This window comes from Ambystoma mexicanum, chromosome 5p (genome assembly GCF_040938575.1).
Source record: "Ambystoma mexicanum isolate Mex_15411 chromosome 5p, UKY_AmexF1_1, whole genome shotgun sequence".
Classification (NCBI taxonomy): domain Eukaryota; kingdom Metazoa; phylum Chordata; class Amphibia; order Caudata; family Ambystomatidae; genus Ambystoma; species Ambystoma mexicanum.
Genome location: NC_090930.1, coordinates 21,178,713 through 21,203,243, shown reverse-complemented (window position 1 = coordinate 21,203,243; position 24,531 = coordinate 21,178,713). Strand labels below are relative to the sequence as shown.

The 24,531-nt window shown below is 51.1% G+C and overlaps 1 protein-coding gene across 1 annotated transcript in view; it reads left to right on the top strand.

Annotated features, from left to right (window-relative positions):
- Window positions 1-24,241, top strand: part of GCNA (germ cell nuclear acidic peptidase) — a 530,843-nt gene extending 506,602 nt beyond the window's left edge. The window contains exons 11-12 of the mRNA XM_069612346.1: window positions 22,651-22,855; window positions 23,374-24,241. Of these exons, the coding sequence (XP_069468447.1) occupies window positions 22,651-22,855; window positions 23,374-23,623 (455 nt within the window). The 3' untranslated portion in view covers window positions 23,624-24,241. The remainder of the gene's footprint in view (window positions 1-22,650; window positions 22,856-23,373) is intronic.
- The last annotated feature ends 290 nt before the right edge of the window (window positions 24,242-24,531 follow it).

Sequence of the window (24,531 nt, the reverse complement as noted above, 5' to 3'; positions counted from 1 at the left end):
GTGGGGCTGGTATCTCCTTTGCCCTGGATAGCGCCAATTGGACCCTGCGCAAGTTCATTCGAGTCGACTTATTGGGCATAAAACCGCATTGGTCCGGGTGGATTAGGGTCTCAATCACTTGCAGTAGTCTGTTGGCGAGTGTTTTGGCGAGGACCTTCGCTTCGCCATTAATCAGGGATATCGGGCGATAGGAGGCAAATTCCTCCGGGGGTTTCCCCGGCTTATGTATGACCACTATGCATGCCTTCCTGAGGTCTGTGGGAAGTGCTCCTAGTTCCCTGCTGCGTAGAAACATGCGGTACATGTGGGTGGGAAGCATGCTACCAAGGCACTTCCACGTTTCTGTTGGGAACCCATTGGGGCCCGGAGTTTTCCCGGGCTGGAGTTGTGCCAGTGCATCCTGCACCTCAGTGTCAGTAATATCAGCATTCAGGAGGTCTGATTGGTGCTGCAGGAGTGTCGGGATTTCGATGTGGTCGAGGTATCGGGAGGGTTCGACTGATGGGTTCCCCGTGGGCGGGGTGTAAAGATTTTTGTAGTAGGTGGCGAATGCCTCGACGATATCTGAATCTTCCGTCAATAGTGTCCCATCCGGAGATCTGATTGCCCTAACGTGTCCCCTGCTCTGCACGCGTCTCTCCAACCAGGCCAGTGTCTTGTTAGCTTTGTCGCCCCTTTCATATATTTGGCTTCGGACTAACTGGTGAGCATTTCGTGCATTGTCTAGGGACAGGTTACTGAGGGCGTCCTGCGCCGTGAGCATCGCCTCCTTTGCTTCTTGGGTGTTCTGTATGAGGGTTTGTCGCTCACACTCCAGGACGCGTGTCTCTGCATCCCTGACCTTCTGGACTTGGCGTTGTTGGTAGGCGGAGACCTTGGAGATAGCCTCCCCTCGTAGGACTGTTTTGTATGCCTCCCAGATCGAGATCGGGCAGTCCACCGAGCCCACATTGTGTTCGAAATATTCCGCTGTCGTCTTCTCTAGCTCTTCTGCAATCTCGGGAAGACGGAGATGGTATGTATTTAGGCGCCAGTTACGGTATGAGCGGCAGGAAGAGTTCTTGAGTGTCAAGAGAAGCGGGGAGTGGTCCGAAATCCCTCTTGCGAGGAATACAGCATCGAGGAGCCTGTGGGTTATATTGCGAGGGATGAAGGCGTAGTCGATCCTGGAGAATGATTTGTGGACCCCTGAATAGAAGGAGAACCCTGCCTCGTCGCCATGGAGTGTGCGCCAGGTGTCCACCATTCCTGAGGTTTCCGCAAACGTGGTGAGTGGCGTAAAGGTGGGACGTGTTCCAGCTCTCCTATAGGTTCTGTCGATTGTGATATCCATTACCTCGTTAGAGTCCCCTCGAGCACCCACACATCCGCCTCCTCCTCCAGGAGTAAGTTCTGTAATTCAGCGAGCAGTTCCTTCGTCAGTGTGGGGGGGGCATAGAGCGCTGCCAGGCCCCATCTCTCACCCCAGATGTCCGCCAGCAACAGCACATACCGGCCCCGGGGGTCCGTCCTGATCTTCCTAACATGGAGAGGAACTCTCTTGTGGACGAGTATCATTGTGCCCCTCGCCCCTTTCGTGAATCCGGCATGGTAGACCTTCGAGTAGTTGGATCTTTTGAAAAAGATGGTGTTGGTGCCTGTCAGATGTGTTTCATTTAAGAGGGCAATGTCTGGCGAGTGTCGGTTTAGGTACTGGAGTACCAGTCTTCCCTTTATGCTGGAGCCGAGGCCATTGACGTTCCAGGACAGTATCTTCACTTTGTTGGAGTTCATCCTGTCAGCGTGAGACTATTTGTTGGGGTGTCTGAGAGGATTAGTGGCCGTTGCATTTTCCCCCCGGGGGCATAAGTTGTTTCCTTCTCGGGGTGGGGGGGACCCCCAGCGGCCGACCTCGCATCGGAGTGCCTGAAGACTGGCAGGTGCCTGCGTCTCTGAACCTGGCCCAATGTAGTGTTTGTCTGACTTGCCTGCTTTCATCGGTTTCCAGCTTTCTTTTCTAGTGATTTTGCTTCTTCAAATCCCCAAAACTCCCCCCACCCTGCACTTCCCTTCCAACTGGGAGCACCTGTCGCCCTAACATCGAACTTATAACTTGTTGAACGTAAACTTCGTCGGAATGACCCGACCTAGGGTGGTGCTCCAGTGGAGACGCCCTGACTGTGTTTGGAACTGCGGTGCCAAGGTGGTGGTGGCCGCGGTGGTGTAATTTCCATGGTGTCCCTTGGTGACCTCAGTACTGTGATGCCCAGGCCTCATCCATTCTCAGTGGTATTCCTGAGGGGGCGTCTTGGTGTTTCTGTTTCGGGGCCCATCGGAGTAGGAGGCGGCGAGTCCTGCCCGGGCCCGGGTTTGCGAGCGGGCGGCCCAGAGGGCGAGCGCCGAGTCGTCGGCCCATTAAGGATCTGTGTTTCGAGCCAGTCCCATGCTTCTTTGGGGCTGTGGAATAGGTGTGTCGTTCCCTCGTGGTGGACTTTGAGCAACGCCGGGAAGAAGAGGGCGAACTTAATTGATAGAGAGTGAAGCTTTTTCTTAACCGAGTCAAACGACTGGCGGGCCCGCTGAACCTCCTTAGTGTAGTCCGGGTAGAGCCCTACTTTATAGCCGTTGTATGTGATTGGGCCGGAGGCCCGTGGCATCTGGAGGATGGCGTCTCGGTCTCCGTAGTTCAGGAGGCGTGCAATTATAGTTCTGGGGGGGGCTCCCGAGGTAGGTCGCCCTGTGGGTACCCTATGTGCTCTTTCGATAGAGAAGAATTTCGACAGTTTCTTGGGGGCAAAGATGTGGGTCAGCCAGTCTTCTTGGAAAAGTTTGACACTGGGGCCCTCCTCTTTCTCCGGGATCCCAAGAATCGTGAGGTTATTGCGCCGTGCCCTGCCCTCACTGTCTTCAGCTCGGTATTCTAGTTGGTTAACCTTCTGGGCAATTATGGCGAGTTGTTGTTCCAACTGGCGGACATTATCTTCTGTGTCCGACACTCTTTGCTCCGCTTCTCCTACTCTGGACGATCGATTGCGGAGACCCTGACGTAGGAGAGATACTTCCGTGCAGACTCCGCCAATTTTGAGTTCCAGCGATGTTCTCGAGTCCCCAATTGCCTTCATTAAGTCTCTCAGGGAGAGTTGGGGGTCCTGAGCTGCTTCCCCACCATCCGCTTCCGCTGGGGATTGCATTTCCAGGCGGGGGGGGGGCTTCCACGGTATAGAGGTCCATTTTGCTTTGTAGGGTCTGCCTCCTAGCCTTAACTTTGCCCATGGCGGAGTCGGGTATTCGTGTGAGGCGGCAAGTCCGGATGGGACGTATTGGTGCCCCCCAGGGGGTCGTTGTAAAGTCTGAATTGGGGTGGGTTTGTCGGGCGAAGGTCCTTCACTATTGTGTCCCTGTTCAGGTGTGCCGGCGGGATTGCTTGGCCGCTGGAAGCAGACCCCTGCTATGGTTGGTCCGTTGTGTCTATTGGAGGGTCGCAGGCCCACAGAGATGGCATCCCCATATACCCCCACCCAGAGCCCGTATTATGTTCAGTTCATGAGTGGCGTGTGGAAGGCGATAGCCGCGGCTTTCCGCTGTGCGCGCCACCTTGTGCTGCCCCTGGAGGCCGTTAATTGTGTCGATTGAGGGGCAGATCCCTTTGTCGTTGGCGGTTCCAAGGGTCCCTGGTCGGGGTTGGTCTGGTGAATTTCGGGGGTTTGCCCCAATGCGTGGTCTCACACCGGGCTGCCCCAGTGGGGTATCTGCCCCACTCCTTGTGCTTGTGAAGTCGTGGCCTTTACAACGGGAGGCCTCCGTCCCTCCCAGGGTCACTGCCCACAGTTGTTGACTTATTGCCAGTTCCCTGGACCCACGATCGTTTGTGGAGGGTGCTGCGGACGTTGTCACCAGTTCTGGGTGCTAATGGTGATGGGGGAGGAGAGCGTCCCCAGTCCCCTCAGCTCCGTGCCCCCCACAGGTGGACCTCCGAATTCACTTTTGGGCGGGGGTGAGGCGTCTCCTTAATGCGGGTCGGTATCCTGCCGACCGCAGGGTGAGGGAGGGCAGGGGGGGGGTTTGCCTTTACCTCGTTAATGCTGATGGGGGAGCGCAACACCGCGCTACCGGTTCCCGTGTCGCGGCTCAACCCCAGGCGTGGCAGTCCCGCAGATTGAGGGAGAGGCGGGTGGGGGCAGAAAGGCGTTCTGCTCGCCTCTGTTTACGCCGCCGGGTCTGGTAGCACAGCGTAGAGATCCCCTGCTGTCCGTGCAGTGCTGGTGTCCAGGGTCGTCGCGGCTTCAGCGCCGAGCGTCGGCCGTGCCCGCGGTTCGGGCACTCCGACGGCCGTCTCAAGCAGGGGGCTCAGCAGGCTAGAGGGGCCTCGGGCGGCAGTCAGGAGGAACCGGAGCGATGCCTCGGGCCGGCGTCCTCGGCCCCCCCGGCTCGTCCGCTCCCCGAGGGCCTCAGTGGCCGCCGCAGCTCATGGGGGGATGGGCGAAGGAGCCCCAGTTAACCGCCCAGCAATGGCGGCGAGTCTCACGTCGGCGGACACAGGGACGTTTCTCACGCGCCCCGGTCCGATTCTGCTCGGGGTTGTAGCAGGCAGTGCCTGGATTGGTCCGCCACTGTTGTGCTGCTTCAGGAGGTCGGGCGAATTCCCAGAGCGGAATAAATGTAGGATATTTAATCGCGGCCACCGGGAGCCGACGCGATTAGTTCTTCATGCGTGGCTCGCGCATGCGCAGTCCCAAGATGATGGTCTTTGAGAATGCGGCCTCGCCCCCCTCAAAGAAACCTCATAAGAGCCAGACTCTGTTGGACGACGCAGGAGAGTCAAACTACTGTGGAAAGATCCAGTAGTAAGGGTGAACCTCGAATCTCGACCCAAAGTCAAATCGTCGAAGGTTATTCGAGAATGGAGTGATTTCCCGACACCGACGAAGAAACATAAGTCGTCAAAGCCCTCAACGACTTTGTCATTGACGCCGGCGGCTTCGATATCGAAGCCGAAGGAGTTTGACACACCTTTTCAAAGACGTTATCGATGCCTTCGAAGACTCCTTAGATTCCTTCGAGGCAAATTCAGACACAGGAAAGGAGATTTACTCCGTTACCTAAATCAGACTTTTTAAAGGCCATGGGCCTCATTACGAGGTGGCCGGTAAGGGATAATGGGGCCAGTAAAGGTGCCGGAGCAGTTAACCCCGTACCGCCCTATTACAAGGTCTGCATGCGGGACCCGCTCTGGACGCCTGGTTTTACCAGACGTCCTTAGCGGGTCCCACGAGCGGCCCAGCATGCTAACAGGCCCGTCATTAATGGGCCCGTTGGCATGCTCCGCATTCCCATTGAGCACAGGAGTTTGATGAATAGGGTTGTTGAATACATGGGCTGGGATAGATCCTCACCCCATTTGATCAGGATGATATGACTGATATACTCGACCAGGGCCCCCAGAAGGACCCAGTTCTCCCCTTCCATAGGGCGCTTCAGAGGACAGTGGAAAGAAACTGGGAGGCTCTTGAGACTGCTTCTGCTGTTAATAGTAATTTTCCTAAAAAATAGTTCCTAATAGTGACCCTGATTACTTAAATAAGCATCCCACGCCTGAATGTCTGCTTATTCAGGCAGCAACTTCAAGTCAAACAGCCTATCCATCTATCCCCCCGGATAGAGAGGATAAGAAGGGGTGGATGCTTGGGCCCGTAAGGTCTTTACCTCGGGTAGCATGGCTCTCAAGTCAGCAAATGTCACCTGTACCCTGGCCAGGTTTACCCATACCCTGTGGGACTGCATCACGGGGGCGGCTGATCATATTCCGGAAGGCGAGGAAAGGGAAGGCTTCCTGAATATTATAAAAGATTGCAAGGAAGCAATTGAGTAATGTATCCCATCTGGACTGCATACTGCTGATGGCATCAGCAGATCCATAGCTGCAAGCACAGTGCTATGCAGATTTGTGTGGTTGAGGAAGTCGGGGTTTGTACCGGATGTTCAGGCCAGGCTACTCAACATGCCTTTTGATGGCTTGAGGCTGTTTGGCAGTAAAGCTGATGAAAGCTTAGACAAACTGCAGACCTCAAAAGCGGCGGCTAAATCTTAGCGCCTCTCTGCGACAGCCTCAAACCTTATTCGGGCTCAACTTCCTGGAGAGGTCGTTCTTTTCGATACTACTCCTCTTTTGGTAGAAGAAGAAGACAGGCCATTCAAAGAGGTAAAAGAAATGTCCCTCGTGGTGGATGAGGAAGAGGTGCGAAACCAGCCTCAGGAACGGCATCTTTGCCCTCAGCTGCTCCTGCAGCCGCCTCAAGTCACTCTGAGGCGTTATCACACAAGACCCCGGTGGGAGGCAGAATCTCACAGCATTTGAAAGAATGGCGGGCATTACTTCAGATGCTTGGGCACTGGAGACAGTAGCTCAGGTTTACTGCCTTCCCTTCCTAAAAAGACCTCGGGACCATCCACCGGGAACCAACTCTGTCAAAATTCCAGATCCGCTCCTTGTGCAGGACATTTTAACCCTGCTAGAGAAAGGTGCAATAGAAAATGTAGCGGAGAGGAACAAGGGTTGTACTCCCCTTACTTGCTCATCCCAAAGGACAGAGGATTGAGATCCATCTTGGACTTAAGAAACTTGAACAAGTTCCTCAGGAAGGACAAGTTCAAGATGGTGACCCTTTCTCAGATCCTTCAGGGTTTCCAAGACTGGTTGGTATCATTGGACCTTCAGGATGCTTACTTTCATGTGCCAATCCATCTCAAGCACAGAAAGTACCTGAGGTTCGCGGTTGGTGGTTCTCACTATCCGTTTTGAGTTCTCCCATTCGGGCTGACCTCTGCCCCCGAGGGTTTTCACCAAACTTATGGCGGTTGTGGCAGCAAGTCTCAGGAGAGGGGGATTCACATCTACCCCTACCTGAACGATTGGTTGATCAGAGCGCATTCTCGCGAACAAGCTCGGGAACATATGTCACTCGCACCACATGATGCCATCCCAAAAGCTCCAGTTTATCGGAGCAGTCCTGGATACTTCCTCGGGCAAAGCCTCTCCTCCCCAGGTGAGAGCTCTCCACATTCTGCAGATGGTAACAAAGTTCCAAAATGCCCAACATCTTCCGGCCTTCGATTTTCTGAGGTTGCTTGGTCTCATGGCACCCTGAATCTTTCTAGTGCAAGAGGCCCGATTGAGGATGAGATCCCTTCAATGGGCTCTCAGGACTCGGTGGTCCCAATTCTCTGGGAATATGTCAGATCTTCTGCAAGTTCCAAGCACAGTTGCTCAAGACCACCTTTGGTGGGCTTGCAACAACATTCTCAATGGAGAATCTTTTTGGCAACCATGGCCGTAGATAACTCTAGTGACGGACGCCTCACTCTCGGGGTGGGGAGCCCACACCAACGATCTGACTATAAGCGGACGTTGGTCTCCATTGGAGTCCAAACTACACATCAACCTGTTGGAGCTGAGGGCAGTCAGACTAGTGCTGAAGGCCTTCCTGCCCTCTTTAAAGAGAATGTCTTGATAATGACGAGAACACGGTGGCCATGTACTACCTCAACAAGAGAGGAGTAGGGTCACTACCACTATGCAGAGGCAATGCAGCTCTGGTTCTCCAGCATGGGGTCTGGCATGGATTCACATGCTCATGAATATTCCCCGTCGTCAGGCTGGGAATCCTCTGTAAAAAGAAAATCAGTATCAGTTTCATTTCTGATCTGTCTTTCTTAGTAGTAACCAATCACTGATCTCTGGGTCATACTGCCCTCAGCCAATGATTGCCCTCTCCTTAAGCCCCGCCTCTGGCAGCCATCCTCAGATTTTTACTGCACGCTCAAGTGCTGGGAGTCCTTGTGTTTAGCTCGAGTTTTTTACTGCGTTTTCATGTTTTTTCAGGAGATTTTCACATTTTTTCGGTTTAATCGAGCCTCAAGCTCCACCGTTTCTACTTCCGATAACGGGGACCTGTTTCGGAATTCTTCTACGCCCCTCAAGGGTGAAGTTTTCGTCGAGTTTATACTTCTTGGAGGATTCCGGAAGATCTGCGGCATACCTCAACGGACATGGAACAGGACAAGGGAAGCTCGACGCCCGGATCCAAGCTGTTCAGGTGCTGCCCTGGATGCGGATTACAGAACGTTTTCAAGGAGGACGAGCATTCGTGATGTCTCTACTGCCTTCATGAGGACAAAGTCGCACATGGAGAAAGACTGTGCGTTCTGCAAGACCCTTTCAGAACTGACCAAACTGGCTGGAGAAGGGCACAGCAGGTGAGAAGGCGAAGAAGTCTGAGCGGGCTTCTAAGTCTTGTGAAGGTGCCCCGGCGACGGGGGCCCAACAGAAGGCAAAGCACCGTGAGTCCGCGGGCACCGGGAGCGCCGAAAGGTTGGGCTCTTCGGTTGCCAAGCGGGGCGCTACTTCCCCGGCACGTTCGACCACGAGCCAGCGCTCTGGTTCGGGGAAGAGGCAGTCCAAGAACCCGGGTAGGCTACTGGAGCGGACCCGGTCGATCTCGAAGGGGGAGCGAGGCGCTGACCCCCCACCCCCAAGGTGAAGGCCCAGGATGCACCTAAGGTGGTGAGGGCTTTGATCCACCCGGCAAAGGCCTCTACCCAAGTGGTCGCTGCGACCCTGGCAAAGCCGGCTGAGACTACGCCTGTGGAAACGCCCTCTGGGCCCAGAGTATCCCTGCCACCGCGGAAGGATTCCTCTTTCCAGCCCATCGCTAAGACCCCCGTGAAGCCCCCGGCTGAAAAAGAGGGGGGGGGGTGGCCATTAGACTCAGAATCAGCCTCTGAGGAGGAACTGGTGGAAACCGAGAAGGGCCTCAACGAGAGGTCCATAGGCCTCAACGAGAGGTCCTTAGGCCTCAACGAGAGGGCCTAGTCCATAGGCCTCAACGAGAGGTCCTTGGGGCTCAACGAGAGGTTCGAGAAGGTTCGATCCCAGGGGGCGGTCCCTGCTGACGTGATTGAAGATGGCAACGACGAACAGGGCCCAGTGGAGCGGCAATCCCGTCCGTCGCAGCCATTGCCCGAGCCCCAGGATAGCTTGGCGGCCATTTTGTTGGCAATCCAATCCTTATGCACCGAGATAAGGATGAGATTACCATGGACCCCGATGTGGATCCAGAACCAGGCCCGTCGGGAAGCCCTCCGAACAAGCGGAGGAGAGTCCACCCCGCTCCGCCCTTCGTGCCTGGGAGACCGGTGGACCCCTCATCCCCCTCGCCGGACCCTAGAGAGGATACGGCGAAGGATACAGCGACGGGGACGGACGATGACTGCGGCGATGACAAAGCGGACTTCCCGTCGTCACCCCATCCCCCCTGCCCCCGGGCGTCTCCAGCTGACGAAATTGGCTCTTTCCACGCCATAACCAGGGCATTCGAGCTCTTCCAGCTCTGCCCTGAAGAACAGAAAAAGGAGGGGTTTCTGTACCAACGACGAGGGGCCAAGAGGAAGACTGTCCTTGCGGTGCCTTTACTCGACAACATCTGGGATGAGGGGCTTGCTGTCCTCAAGAACCCTTCCACGACACCAGCCAAGAGGGACAGGTACGAGAAGAAGTACCAAGTCCCCGATGCCGCCCCCTTGTGCCTCAGGGCCCAGCCCACGCCGGACTGTCGTCTCGGCAGCGGCTAAGAAGAAGGCAGCGGGTGCGGCGGCTTCAACTTCCATTTCCCCGCCGGACAGCAAGGGCAAGAAGTTGGACTCTATGGGACGACGAGTCATGTCGGCGGCGACGATGATTAAGGCGGCCAATGCCTTACCGATCGTGGCCCGCTACGACAGGGAGCTCTGGTTCAAGATAGCTCCCCTGCTAGACTTCCTGCCTGATGACAAAAGGGCGGAGGCCCTAGAAATTCTGCAGGAAGGCGAGGTGGCGTCAGATCACGCCATAACGGTGGCAACAGACATTGCCGATACCGGATTTCGCCAACTGGGCAACGGAGTTTGCCTCAGACGACGAGGGTGGCTCAAGGCGACAGACTTTCGCCAGGACGTCCAGACCAGGGTGTTGGACATTCCGTTCGGCAACAACCTTTTTGGTAAGGCGGTGGATGAGTCCCTACAGGCCATCAAGACCGACTCGGAGACGGCCCGGGCTCTGGGGGTGCTTCAACAGCGATGGCCCTTTCGGAGCTCCGGAGGCAGACAGGGTGCCTCCAAAGGATCCAGCGGTGGCTCCTCCACTTACCGCCAGGTGGCCCGCTCCTCTTCCCAGGAGGCCTACAGAGGTCGCAGCAAGCACGGGGTTCCCGCCGCCGTCCCCAAGGAGGCCAAGGCGGCAAGGCCGCCTCCAAGCAAGACTGACCCGGCCGGGTTGTCGGGCCCCCACCAAAGCACCCCGGTGGGAGGCCGACTGACGAGGTTTGTCAGCGTGTGGGAGTCCATCTCCACCGACCGTTGGGTGTTGGACAACCTGGCCAACGGGCACTCGCTGGAATTCCAAAAGAAGTGCCCTCGCATTCCTCCCGTGGCCAGGAAGGAGAATCCTGTCCCTCAACTACTGTTGGAGGTAAAGGCGATGCTCAAAGGTGCCATCGAGCTCGTCCCCAGAGGGCTCCGGGGCTCCGGAGTGTACTCGAGGTACTGCCCCGTCAAGAAGACAGGCGGTTGGCGCCCCATCCTGGACCTGCGTCGCAGAAATTCAGGATGGTCGCCCTCCAGCACGTGCTGGGAAAGCTGGAGGAAGGCGACTTCCTATAGTCTTTGGACCTGGAGGATGCTTACTTCCACATCCCTATTCTAAAAAGGCGCAGGAAGTTCCTCAGGTTCGTGGTTCAGGGACGTCACTACCAATTCAGGGCCCTACCGCTCGGATTAAAGTCGGCACCCAGGGTTTTCACCAAGTGCCTGGCGCCAGTGGTGGCGCGGCTGCGTCTGCAGGGGATCCACGTTTACCCCTACCTGGACGACTGGCTAATCCGGACAAGGGAACTCGTCGTCGAACACACGGCGAGGACCATCCGGTTGCTCACGGAGCTGGGGTTCGCCATCAACTACCCCAAATCCCACCTGGTTCCATCGCAGATAGCACTGTTTCTGGGAGCGAAGCTCGATACAGTGGGGCAATTGGCCTCCCCTTCAGAGGAGAGGACCAAGACCATCCTGGGCAAGGTGCGGCGCCTGCTAGCCACGGACGTGGCCAGGGTGAGGTCCATCAAGTCCCTCCTCGGGATGATGTCCTCATGCATCTATCTTGTACCCCTTTGCAGACTTTGGATGCATCCGCTACAGGAGTTCCTCGACGCCCGCAGGCTTCAGGCGAGGGGCTGTTTCGAGTACAGGATCCCTCTCGACGAGGAGTTCCGTCGGGCGATCTTATGGTGGGGCATCCGTGCTCACCTCATGACGGGCACGGAATTTCAAATCCCAGCGTTTCAGGAGACTGTGACGACTGATGCCTCTCTGGAGGGTTGGGGGGGCCCACACCGGAGACCTCTACGCAAGAGGCCTTTGGCACCCGGAGGAGAGGTCTCTCCACATCAACATTCTGGAGCTCCGAGCAGTGTTCTGGGCTCTCAAGTCGTTCCTTCTGTCCCTCAAGGGCAAAGTGGTGAGGATCTTCACCGACAACACCACCACGATGTTCTATATACGGAAGCAAGGAGGCACCAGATTCCCAGCCCTATCCAATGAGGCCCAGGATCTGTGGCACTGGGCCGTTGCCCAGGGGATGTTTCTGGTTCCCTTCCACCTGGCAGAAATAAAAAACACCATCGCGGACTCACTCAGAAGGGAGCTGCGCTCGTGCCACGAGTGGGAACTGCGCCAGGACCAAGTGGATCGACTCTTCCAACGATGGGGCAAACCCCAGATCGACCTGTTCGCGACGAACTCCAAGTGCCAGAGGTTCGCCAGCAGGTTCCCACAGCCGAGGAGCATGGGGCGATGCTTTCTCGTTCCCTTGGGACGGCCTGTTTCTATACGCTTTCCCTCTGTTGCCGTTGCTGCTCCGCCTCATCAACCTGCTCAATAAGTCCAGGTGCAGGATGATCCTCGTCGCACCGGCGTGGCCGAGGCAGATCTGGTTCCCGGACCTTCTGGACGTGTCAACGGTCCCATCAGTCAAGCTGCCGGCAGACGCAGATCTTCTCTCCAGAGAAGGAGGTGCCATTCTCCATCACGACCCACAGTCGCTGAACTTGCATGCCTGGCTCCTGCAGCACTAGAGTTTGGAGGGTACGATATCCCGGCTGATTGCAGAGAGGTTCTTGCAAAGGCCAGGGCGTCCTCAACTCTCAAGTGCTACGGACATAAGTGGAAGAGGTTCTCTGTCTGATGCCGTGCACATCAGACAGAGAAGATTAACCCTCTGCGGATTACGGCCCCCTCAAGTGCTGCCGTACCAACTGTCGCTGGCCAAAGCTGGACTGGCTCACACCTCCATAAAAATACATCTGGCTGCCATCTCCCGATATACCAGGACTACGGTACGGGCGTACTTGTGGTCTCATCGCCTGGTACAGAAATTTATGAAGGGACTATTCCGATCATTCCCGCCGGTGAAGGCCCCTGCTCTGCCGTGGGAGCTTAATGTGGTGCCGACCATGCTCATGGGAACCCCTTTCGAGCCTATGCATTCAGCGCCTTTTGAAGTTCCTGTCATGGAAGACAGCGTTCCTCGTGGCCATCACCTCTGCACGACGAGTGGGAGAGATTCAGGCACTATCTTGCAAGCTTCCATACTTGACTTTTCATGACACGAGGGTAGTGCTGAGGACGCACCCCTCCTTCATGCCCAAGGTGCCGTTGGACTTCCACCTCAACGAGCCCTTGGTGTTACCAGTTTTCTTCCTGTCGCCTTCGACTCCGGCCGAGAGGACTTTGCGCTCGCTGGATGTAGCTAGAGCGCTGAAGTTCTACGTGGACTGCACGAAGAGTTTTTGGAAGACATCACAGCTGTTTGTGAACTTTGGGTCTGTGAATCAAGGTAAGGCTCTCTCAAACTTCCATTTCCAGGTGGCTCTCCGGCTGCATCATGCATTCACTGGTTGGCAAACCCGCTGCTGCCCGGCCGTCCGAGAGGCCATTCGACCAGAGCGATCGCTGCTACCACGGCGTTCCTGTCTGGTGTGCCCCTGCTGAACATCTGCAGGGCTGCTAGTGGAGGTCGACGCACACCTTCACAAGATTCTACTGTGTCGATCGGGACTCCAGGGAGGAGTCCAGGGTCGGCCAAGCGGTGCTGCGCAACCTGTTAAGGTGAGCCTGGTGAGGAGGTAAGAGATGCTAAATGTTGAGTTGATGTATTGCATAATGTTGAGCCTGTTGCCACCTCCCGTGGTTGTGCATGTGTATACTGCTATGTATTCTTTTATTCATGAGCATGTGAATCCATGCCAGACCCATGCTGGAGAACAACAGTTACAGGTAAGTAACTTGTTCCTTCTGGGCAATACGAGAAGGAATCTTTCTATCGGCGGTTCACCTAGCCGGAGAGCAGAACACAGCGGCAGACGCTCTGAGCAGGCAGAACAGTGTCCCACGAGTGAGAACTAGCTCAGGAAGTCCTTCACCCTTTTGGGGAACCCCTCAAGTGGATCTGTTTGTCATGATCTCTGCTTCCAAAAGGTCAGGGTTTTCCCAACTCCCTTGGAAGCAGATCCATAACCGAGGTTCCGAGTGCCAACCAGTCCCAATTGGGACCTTTTGGACCCAGTCCTGGCGCCAGTGGCACCAGGCTCATAAATATGCCCAGTCCCAGCGCTGGAAGCGCCGGGCTCATAATGCTTGGGTGGACTTACCTGCAGCAGACCATGCTGCTTACTTGCCTGCCAGTTGAGCCTCTGATCCTCTTCTGTTTGGAACTACTTTTCCTGTTGGGTGGGGCAGGAGCCACTCCCTAGATTCAGAACACTGGAACTCTTCTGGAAAGCAGGAACTCTTTTCTTACCTAGGCGTGGCTGTGGAAGGAGACACCTAAGCACTACAGGAGGCTATTTAAACCACACCCGATGGATGAATCTTGCTTTGCGTTATTCTGCATCCTCTGCAGCAGAACGCTCATCGTGTCTTCTGCATCTGATCCTGGGCCTAAGGAAAAAGGCTTACCATCCTGAATCCAGTCTTCAGCAACACCTATAAAGACAAGAAAGAACAGGTTAGCATTACGGTCTTCAGTGACAGCTCTTCACTTACCTGGTCCATCGGCTGTCACCAACGCCTCGCGCTGCATTCCGGCATCTGAACGACAAAGGCTTACCTACTCTTCGTGCGCTCCGGAGGTCTTCACACTGCATTCCGGCATCTGAAAGACAAAAGCTTACCAACTCTTCGCACGCTCCGGAGGCCTTCGGCGCTGCATCCCGCATCTGAAAGACAAAACAAGGTGCGTTTAAAGACATTGGGGAACTTTAATACTCACGTGCCATTACTCCTTTCCACATCTAACCCAGTGGGTATTCCGGCACCATGCAGCCGCTCCGAACTTGTACCTGCAAAATAAAAAGACAGTTAGAGCGCATCGTGAAGCAGGCAACAAGCGCTTACGTACGTGCTTCCAGGCGCTTCTATTCATCACACGGGCTCCATCTTCAACTCACTTCAGCCCGTCATCCGCCATCGCCGGAACCGTGCAAAACAAGAAACATCATTACTAAAGACTTTAAAGACATTAGAATTACTCGAAACTTACAGTTCGTGCAGTAAACGACGGACAGCAGTCCTCTGAAGTCAAGAGGCCTGCTCCCCTTATTCAGTGAAGAAACTGGTTACAGCACCCTGCCCCGAGGCAGATGGAGAGCACAGCGTTCACTTACCTAAGGTGAGCGCGTTAACCTTTGGGGTTCTACAGGAGAAGAGAAAGGGAAGAAGAGAGAGACATTCAATAACCCAGTTCCTTAATCCCATATTTTCTATCTGCAGACATCTTACCCCTCGAGTCAGACATACAGTGCACAGAGGTCCAGCCCAAAGAGCCAGCCGTGTTTTACACATCACCTTTGAAGATCCGGTATACGCCCAGTCAAGACCGGCGCCTCTACGGGAATCAGGTGAGCGTTACACTGTTCGCAACCAGAGTCAATCGGAAGTGTGAACAGTACTGCTCAAGGGAATTTCCTTTGAGGAACTCTAGGAGACACGCTCACAGTGGACTGGGAGTTTCCACTTCTGTACGTGTTTCCGCCAGTCTCCGTGATTCCTCACGTAATCAGGAGGGTGAGAAAGTTCAGGAGAACCATGATCCGAATTGCCCCGGATTGGGCCAGGAGGACGTGGTACCCGGACCTTCTGGACACGTCCATCCAATACATCTTCCGCAAAGCGAGGATCTTCTCTCGCAAGAGGAAGGACGGGTTCTCCATCCAGAGGTCAAGACACCCAACCTTCACGAATGGTTTCTGAGAGGTTGAGATACAAGGATTGGGATCTTCCGGATGACGTAATGCAAATTTTGCTTTCGGCCAGAAGGCCAGCAACTAAATCCCTGTACTGGTGTCGTTGGAATAAATTCAGTATCTGGTGCAGGTATAAGGATGTAGACCCTTTTCAATGTGGCACCCCAATGGTGCTTGCTTTCCTATTTGTTAGGCAGAAACCTGTGCAGTTCCCTCTGGGATCACTGCAAAAGATTTAAGACTACAGGTGTTTGGCAGTAAACCCAATTGGTAGCAGTCTGTACCACCCAGATTTACCTGGTAGCAGTGGCTGAGCAGTCAGACTTCTCTCAAGAAGAGTTAGGAAGTATACAGAGTATTCACAATAGGTCAATAGAACACAGTAGAACAAGCAAACACTGACCAGAGCTTGGTGTAAAAGAGATATAATTATTTATTTAAAAACACATCTAGTTAAACACACTGGCACTAATATCAAGCAGTTCAAAAACACGGTCACTAAAAGATATACACTCCCTTCAACGATTATCAGACAAGTCTTAAGTAAAGCAACACTTATTTTCAGACAGCGGTGAGCTCTTAATGAAGATGGCACTCTAATCAATCGGTTTAAGAGGGAGAGAAAGGCAGAGCAAAGATAGCAACAGATCCCAACACAGTAGGAGAACACAGTAGGAGAAGAAGGCAGGTTAAAACCGTAGTCAAAGTTAAAAAGGCCGGACCTCCTTTAAGAGGCTCCAGTCGAAATGTGTCCAAGGTCACACGGTTGAAAGTGCCCAAAAGTCTCGCAAAAGGTTCAGAAAGAGTTGGACCAAAAGAAAGGGGCCAGTTAGATGGTCAAGGCGGCCAGCCCAGTCCAGAAGGTTAAGGGTTATTGTTACTTTGTAGCAATCTTTAGAAAGGGAGGCCTGGCGGACACGGTACCTTAAAATGGTGAGAACGCTCCAGCGGGGGCAGTTGTTCCTGGCAGCGGGTGAAAGTCGGTGGTTCGTCCGGGGGAAGAGAGGATCTTGTCGGGGAGGAAAACAGTAGTCCGTTGCACTGCCAGGGAAGAAACCAGCCGCGGAGTTCTCAATTAAAAAGGAGCGGTCCTTTTATTCGCGGTCCAGTGGTAAGTGGCTATCCGGTTGCCGGGGTGCTTGGCACGGGCAATTCGACCACAAGACGTCCTGGGATGCGAGAAAAGAAGGTAACTGGTTGTGCCCACCAGCCAAGGGAAGAAGACTCTCCAGCAGGGAGATCTCCTCTGTCGTTGGGAAGTGGTGAGTCGGTTCAGCAGGGCTCCACCGGTGGTGTCGTCGTAGCAGGTCGGTTCAGCTGCTCCCTCGTCGGATTTTCACGTCCTGTGGCGACTTCTGAAGTTCCAGTCCCCAAGGCCCTGCTTTTATGCAGAAAACCCCCATTCATTCAGCCTAACTGTCAATCAAACATGCTAAGTGGTGAGCGGGATGGCTCACCACTTGGGCCAATCACGCAAGAGTGCGACTTGGGTTGGCAAGGCAACTTAGTCCAAGGTGCCTAAACCCCCTCCCACGCCCCCTGTGGTACCCAGACAGAGTGGCACCACTTTGGAGGGCTTCTGTGTTTTGGCAGAAAATACCAACAAGTGAATTAATATTAAATAAACCGGCGGTATGTTAGAGGCTATGTAAAAAAAGTATTAGCCTCGAACAGTGGGAAAATCCCATAGAGATATTTTCGCAGTTGAATATAAAAAGTAGTATCCACTGCCACCAGCCAAAACTCGACGAGGGGGGACGGGACAGTGCCCCCTCGAACAACAGACCCAGGGGCAATCGAATTGCCCCTACCAGTACGTCCACAATATGATGGTCTGTACTGGTTCTGTTAGTAATTTGGGACTAGTAAAGCCAATGGTGACTTTACATGCCCTGGGAGACAGTAGTCAGTCCCAGGGTATGGAGTCTATGGTGGGGGGTCACTATTACACCCTGGTGTTACTGCACGGAGGGTGCTGTGTAACACATAGGAAAAACACATGAGACCCTATGGAGTAAAGGACCCCATAGCCCATGAAACACATTAACATTCAAAGGAACACCACAAATCATGTCCAAGAGTTGGAGAAAGAGTCTCACTCTTAGCAGGAGGAAAAAAACAAACTCCAGAAATCCAGAAAAGCTGCTGGGGGCTCACTAGATTAGGAAATTCAGCCTAAACAGAGAATTCTCCCTAACACTATTGCATCTAGCCAATCTGGGGCTCCAGTTCGGAACAATTAAAGGATATCTAGCTGCGCTGTCCATTTTCAAGCGCTCTTCGGAAGAGGTTTCCTACTTTAAAATTCAATTAATCATTCAATTCCTGAAAGGGCTCACTAATGTGTACCCTCCAGTCCCTTTTTATGTTCCGACTTGGGATTTAAATCTTGTACTTAAGTTTCTAACTTGTATACCTTTGTAAGAGGATTCAATTCAACACGACAGCTAAGTCAACGCCTAGTCTATAATACTGAATGAAAACCCTTATTGATATATCTTTAGGTCCAGTTCATGCGTTCTGGATGACTACCCCTATATAACACCCCTCTCTTGGAATCCCCCTGACCCCACTGAGCCAAGAAGTAGTTCTGTTTGGCAAGTTTAAAAGGTTTATTTGATAATTTAAAATATATATATATCACACTTTATAATAAATTAATAATTGAATAGCACACTTAATCTGATAGGATAAAGATTAACAACAGAGAATCCGGCACTAACACGCTTCTTATAATCACGAATGAGTTGACATGAAATGGATAAGGTAGCACACTGGTAAATAGGAACAAAAGTATCATGTGGTAGAGGATGCTTTATGTAAGCTCAGGTGGATGCAATATTCAATGAATGCAGTACAGAAAATACTCAATATGATTTCAACCAAACAATGTAATCACTTTTCTCTGGCAATCCCCTCCCCCCCTTTGATGCAAGGCAAGGAAATGGAAGGAAAACGCACAGTTCTCAGAAATGCAATAAAATGTGATTCAGTTCAATCCAGCAAGCTTAGACTACATAAGTTTGAAAACACAGGCCCAAATTGCTTTGATATGTGCTGGCAATGAATTGAAAAATATGCTAAAAATGCTTTTAATTCCCTTTTAGAGGTTCAGGGTGAGTGGTATCTAGTTAATATTAGTCCAGGCTCACACTAGCAATGATGCAGGGATAGTTAGCAGGTTAAACGAATTTCTGGCAAATGGAAGGCAAGCAGCAGCTGATTTTACATGTGGAGAAATTTGCAAATCGCGGCAAAATTCGCGGATGCGCCGAGCGCTATTACAGAGGAACCACAAGGACTATCTCTATCGTTTTGGGGTCCTAGGAAAGCCTAGGATCTCAGCTTCCAAATAAAAGTTACTGCAAGTCTCTAGCACAAACGGTTGCGGAGATATGAGCGATTGAATAAAGGTCGTTTTTCAGATTTGAAATTTTAAACGCACACTTTTTCAGCTTTAAAAATGATGGCAGGATAACACAATTGCTAAGCTGCAGTTCTACTTAGGTTAAAAATGGATTGAATTATATTATTTTAACTAGGAGATTGGTTCTGCACAGTTTTCTAGGTACTCACACTATATTCTTGAGTGAAATGGGCCTCATCACGGATCTGGTCAGGGTTTTAAATTCGCCTCTGGTCTCTGCACTTCACAGTGATCTGGGTCAGCTCTCTCTGGTTCTCTGGTCTGGGTCTCTAGTTCTGGATAGATTGAAGTCTCTAGTTTGGCTCTCTGGAGGTTTGATGGAGGTAAAGTATGGATTTTTCCGGCAGAGCGTCCCGCTGCAGATGGAATTTGAAGGTCCCTATCTGTCCTGTCTGTCTGCTTTTATGTGTTTAGAATGTGGGTGTGTTCTAGCATCACTGACCCTACCTCTCTCTCAGCTTCTAATTGGTCAAACTTCCATTTATCATTTGATTGGGGAATGAACTGTGAGTCAGAGTGATGTCATTTTACAGCCTGCAGAAAGTCCACTCCTCCTGTCAACTTACACACAAATCTAGATTTGAAACAAATACATATTTGCAGAGGTACATATTGTTTTAAAATCATATGCACCCATCATGCATTACAGGAGGTATCCCCTGTTCAAACTCTGCTCTTCCTGGGAGCTTGCATTCAGAAATGGCACATATTTCACTTTTTAACTGATTTTTCAATTTCTGACATTGAACCAACTTACATGTGTGCAGGGAGTATGGACATTAACTGAAGAAGTTTCAGATTTTTAACATGCATACATTTAGAGTAATATCCACTTTTCCGCTAAAACCCCCCTGAACATGCCACCGGGTCGAAAAACCTCTTAAAATGTGGGCAGAAAAATCACAAGAATTATGGTATCATTTATAAAATTTTCACATGTCCGCTCTATGAGTTATTCATCTTTTTAAAGTTATGTTCTGGCTCCAAAGGGGTGTGGTTTTCTCTCAGCACAAGGTAGAAATACTGGTTAATCCAGTTCTGCCAAGCCAGCTTGCTCTCACAGGCAGTGCCCCTCCCAGCTCCTGCCAAGAGGAAGCTACATTTTACGACTGCGGTAATAAAAACCTTTGCCTGAGTGAAGAGGGCTTTGTTCACTCTCCTGCAGAGCACAGGTAATTCAATTATCAGATAGATGGCATATCCTTAGTGTGGGCAGCAAAAGGAAGGTTGGCCTGGGAACACAGTGGTGACTCAAGTTTCACTCCTGATGGGGGTAGTTGCCAGGCAGAATCAAGTTCCTTAAGCCAGACTTTCAGCTACTGTCATGTTATTTGTTGCTTTTTAAATTAACTTGCAATTTTACACATGCAGCTAGAATGCTGATTCTAAGTGCAAAACTATGACATTTCAACAGTTACAAAGGCATGTGACACCAAACATAGGTCACTCATTTAACCTGAACATTTTCGATTTTAGTGTCTTTAAATCCAGTGCAACTTAAACTGCTGACTCCATAGCTCAGCCAGTTTTGTTATAAGCATTGTTCTGGGCTCTTCATTTCCCAGATTTTGTAGGCACACAAAACTCCATTCTACCAAATGTCTGCTGGTGTTCAGTGAATATTTTGCACATATTGCAATGTTTGAAATAGGCACTTTGGCTTGCCTTCAGAGAAACACAGGGTGGTTTTAAACTGCCGGCTTTTGGATAGTGGTGAGTACTGGTACTGCACCCATTTTTGGGATTTAAGAAAATGAATTCCCAACAATTCTAGGTTGCATTTGGCAATCAGCATTGTCATTCCCAATGGTTTCAGACTACTGTGTGGGTAGTCCAATGGTGGTTTTAGGCAGTTTCCTTCTGTGCCCATAACATCGGCAAAAATGAATGCCAGCCTATTCTTCATGCATTTCCCTGTGCATTTTCTGGGAAGCTCTGGCCATCATGATGTTTTCCATGTCAGTACTGCACAGTTTTGAGGTAGGGCTCGGATGCATGGGTAAATACATCCCACACCTTTTGAGCCTCTGCATTCCTGTCCCTTGAGGCTTCTAACATTAAAAACTGTCCTGCTTGTGGCCTTAACACCAGCCTGCAGGGTTAGTGAGTTGCAGGCTCTCTCATGCAAACCTCCGTGCTACTTGGTACTTAAGGTTAAACCTTCTTTCTTGCCAAAAGTAGTTTGACTTTCATTTGTGACAAAAAATCATACTGCCAACTTTCTACCCTCCTCCTCCTCCTCATTTGGGCAAAGATGAGAGGTTTCAGACTGGACCCAAAAACGGCTCTCAGTTTTTATATTTCAAGAATGTCAAAATTACGTCAGGGTGGCCAAATTCTTGTAGGTCATGCTGGCCGTAAATTGGGATTGGCGGTGACAAAGCAGACCATATCCCGCTGGATCATTTTGGCCATAGTTGAGCGCTACAGATTGGTAAGAAAGGACCCGCCGGATGGGCTCCGAGCCCATTCCACTAGTGTTATGGCTACTTCTGTGGCGCAGAAGAGGGGAGTCCCTGCAGCGGATATTTGTTCAGCCGCAACATGGACATCAATGCATACCTTCATCAAGCATTCCTTCTTAGATGCTTCTTCCAATGAAGGATTATTTGCTAAGGCAGTACTCCATTCCATCCATGAGAAAAATAATTGGTACTCCCACCTGCAAAATTAACACTGCTGTGGGAGTCTATCATAAAATGAGGAATACATGGGAGGACACAATCCATTCGAAGAACAAGTTACTTACCAACTGTCATGTTCTTTCGACTAGATGTTTCTCTCCACGTATTCCTCATCACCTCTCCCATCCTACCCGCAGTACAATTTACGTTAGTTACACTTCTCTCTCACAAAGAGTTTTTCAATCATGAGGCACGCCTGGGTGTTCCTCGAATATTTCCTCGAAAAAACAGAAATGATGACAATGGACGCGGCACGAGTACGGAGCCCTTTGAGGGACATCGACCCCACGACCTCGTGCACAGCGCCCTCTGCCGAGAATTTCTTTTACAAAGCAGCGAAACTGGCGAGATACGAATATCATAAGATGTGGAATATGTGAGAGGAACATCCAGGCGAAAGAACATTAGTTGGGAAGTAACTTGATCTTCTCACACAACCGTTGGTTAAATTGCTTGCGTCTGCCTGAAGGTCGGATGCACAAACATTCCCTTGCTTGAAATAACCAGGCTGGGTCGGCAGAGATGAGTGAACAGCAAAATTCACCATATGCAAAGAAAGAAAGACCTATTCGGGGGGTGGTGGAGTAGAGGTCTGCAGGTGTCATTGTCCAATCCCAGGGTGGCCATATCGTTGATTGGCAGGTGTACGTGCACTATTTAAATACTCTGCCATAGAGGACCAAAATTGTGGATTATCAGTATTGTTCTTGGACTGTTTTTTGTTTTCCCTGTGTGAAAACATTTTTATTTTTGGTAGAGGACAGAGTATGGGGTTAAGGGGAGCCCTCAAACATTTTCTGGTTTTATGTGTATACAGTGTAGTTTAAATACTGTGTATTATTTTCTCAAGTACGTGTTTGAATTAAGATCTATTATAAATGTGTATATTAAGCATATCAGTGAGGTGTTTCTGTGCATAATTGTGTAGACTAATTGGACCTTTGTGTCAACCTGCTGCTCCTTTCTGAGAGTGAAGCTTTGTCACACTGCCATGGTTTAAGCCCTCCCTAGGGTAAGTGGTTGCACAACCCTCAAATGGATGTTGTAAAATATCTACCTTAACAGTCAAGCTTGTGTCGATGGTAAAAACCACCCTATAGATTTCAGAAAAATAGCTGCGATGTGGGACCATGTAGAAAATGTGTAATTGACTATCTTCATGGATTCCCATGCCGATGCCCAGATTACTCATACTAAACGTCTCCATATGGTTCTGTTCCATCTTTTGCAGATCGGCTTCGAGACACACTGATCCATGAGGTCTGCCATGCAGCCACCTGGCTGATTAATGCCGTGCGCGACGGGCATGGGCGCTTTTGGAGTTGCTATGCTAGGAAGTCCACGGTCATTCATCCTGAGCTGCCGATGGTCACCCGCTGCCACTCTTATGAAATCAATTACAAGTTTACCTATCAGTGCACCCGCTGTACCACCACGTGAGTGTTCCAACAGTCGGCCTTCTCAGACTCTGCTGTAGTTTAAGCATTGTTCTGTCCTGTCCTCTGGTACTATTCTACTGAATGAACATGTCCTGACCCTACCTGTTAAATGCTCCATTGCAGACTTGCACCTCATACTCTTACCTCGGAGACTGCCTTTCTCTGTGGTCCTGTTGCCAGAATCCTGCCTGGCTCTTCCATTTCAGAACTTTGATAGGAGCCTCAGCCCTCTGTAATGCAGAAATTGCCTTTTCCCTTGTGACTCTGCTGGTGAGTGTGTGGGGTCATGAAGTAAGAGGGCGTAGTTGTGGGATGTTAAATTGAATTTGAGGGACTCTTGTAAATGCAGAGGTTGAATGAGACTCTGGGTATTTACATCTTAAGCTTCGTGACTGACCTCCATTCCTCATCCATTCCAAATTATTATTATTACACCGCTCAAGTGTTTTTTAAATAAAGGTATGTTTTGGGAACAGGCAGTTCCTTAATATTCTTTTTTTCCCCCCCTTTGGCAGGATCGGACGCCATTCCAAATCCTTGGACACACAACGCTTTGTCTGTGCACTTTGCCAAGGACAGCTGGTTCTCTTGCAGTCTGCCAGAAAGGGTGGGACTTCTTCGAGCACCAAACTAACACCCTTTGCGAAGTTTGTGAAAGAGAATTATGGGTCTGCTAGGAAAGGGACGACCGGGGTCAGCCACGCCGAAGTGATGCGGAAACTCAGCTCAGACTTTGCAACGAAAGCCAAGGTTACTGCATCCTAGGTTTTCCTCCTCCACCTGACACCCGATCCTACATGTTGTCAGTCCTGTGTAGACCACGTTTTGTTATCTTTACTTGTTTAGGCTCCATACTGTCCTACCATTTATTGGCGTCCTGTGTACATGTTTTGGCTCCATACTGTTCTAGCATTTCCTGGCATCCTGTTTATCTGCATCTTGTTTTTCAGAGCCTTCTTTTTTTGTATATTAAATGTGACTGATTCTTGGCGGACCAGTCGTCCCATGGAGCTGGAGGTGGATGCCATATAGGGAGCTACCCATAGTTTGCGCTGATAACCTTCCTCTTTGGACGCCAACAGTACTTGATCTGGGAATATTTTTAACTGAGTTTCACTGGACATTTTGTACATATGGCATTTTATGTAAGTTTCTCAGCTACCTCACAGTTGCTTACAGCTGTGCCCGGTCCATGTTCTCTCCGGCGTGTTATGCTGTGGCACCTTTCCCTGCAGCGGCCAAATTAATGTGAAATCATCGCTGTTAAAGGGAATTCTGGGCGCCCCTCAATTCCTGAAGAACCTCTATTTTTGTATTTAATTTTCTAGACCGATGTAATTTATATTTGACTGTTAATAAATATTTCCTTATGATGTTGTGGCAGTTACTGTGAGGCTTCAATCTATTTGCATGCAGTCTGATTTCAGATATGGTCTTTGGTCCACGGGTACTCCCAGAAAGCGTAGTCGTGTGTTAAACACAGTTTAGTACATCTGCTTGTCAGGCATTAATTTACTAAATCGTTACTCACAGCTCCCATCAACCCCCTTTCTAAAATGTGAGCCTTGATTTTGGAACCTGCCTCACGCAAAGCCAAAGTGTATAAACCAAGTTCATAAGCGACCCACCCCTTTCCTACTGCACAACCCAATGCAGTGTTTTAGGCCTAGATT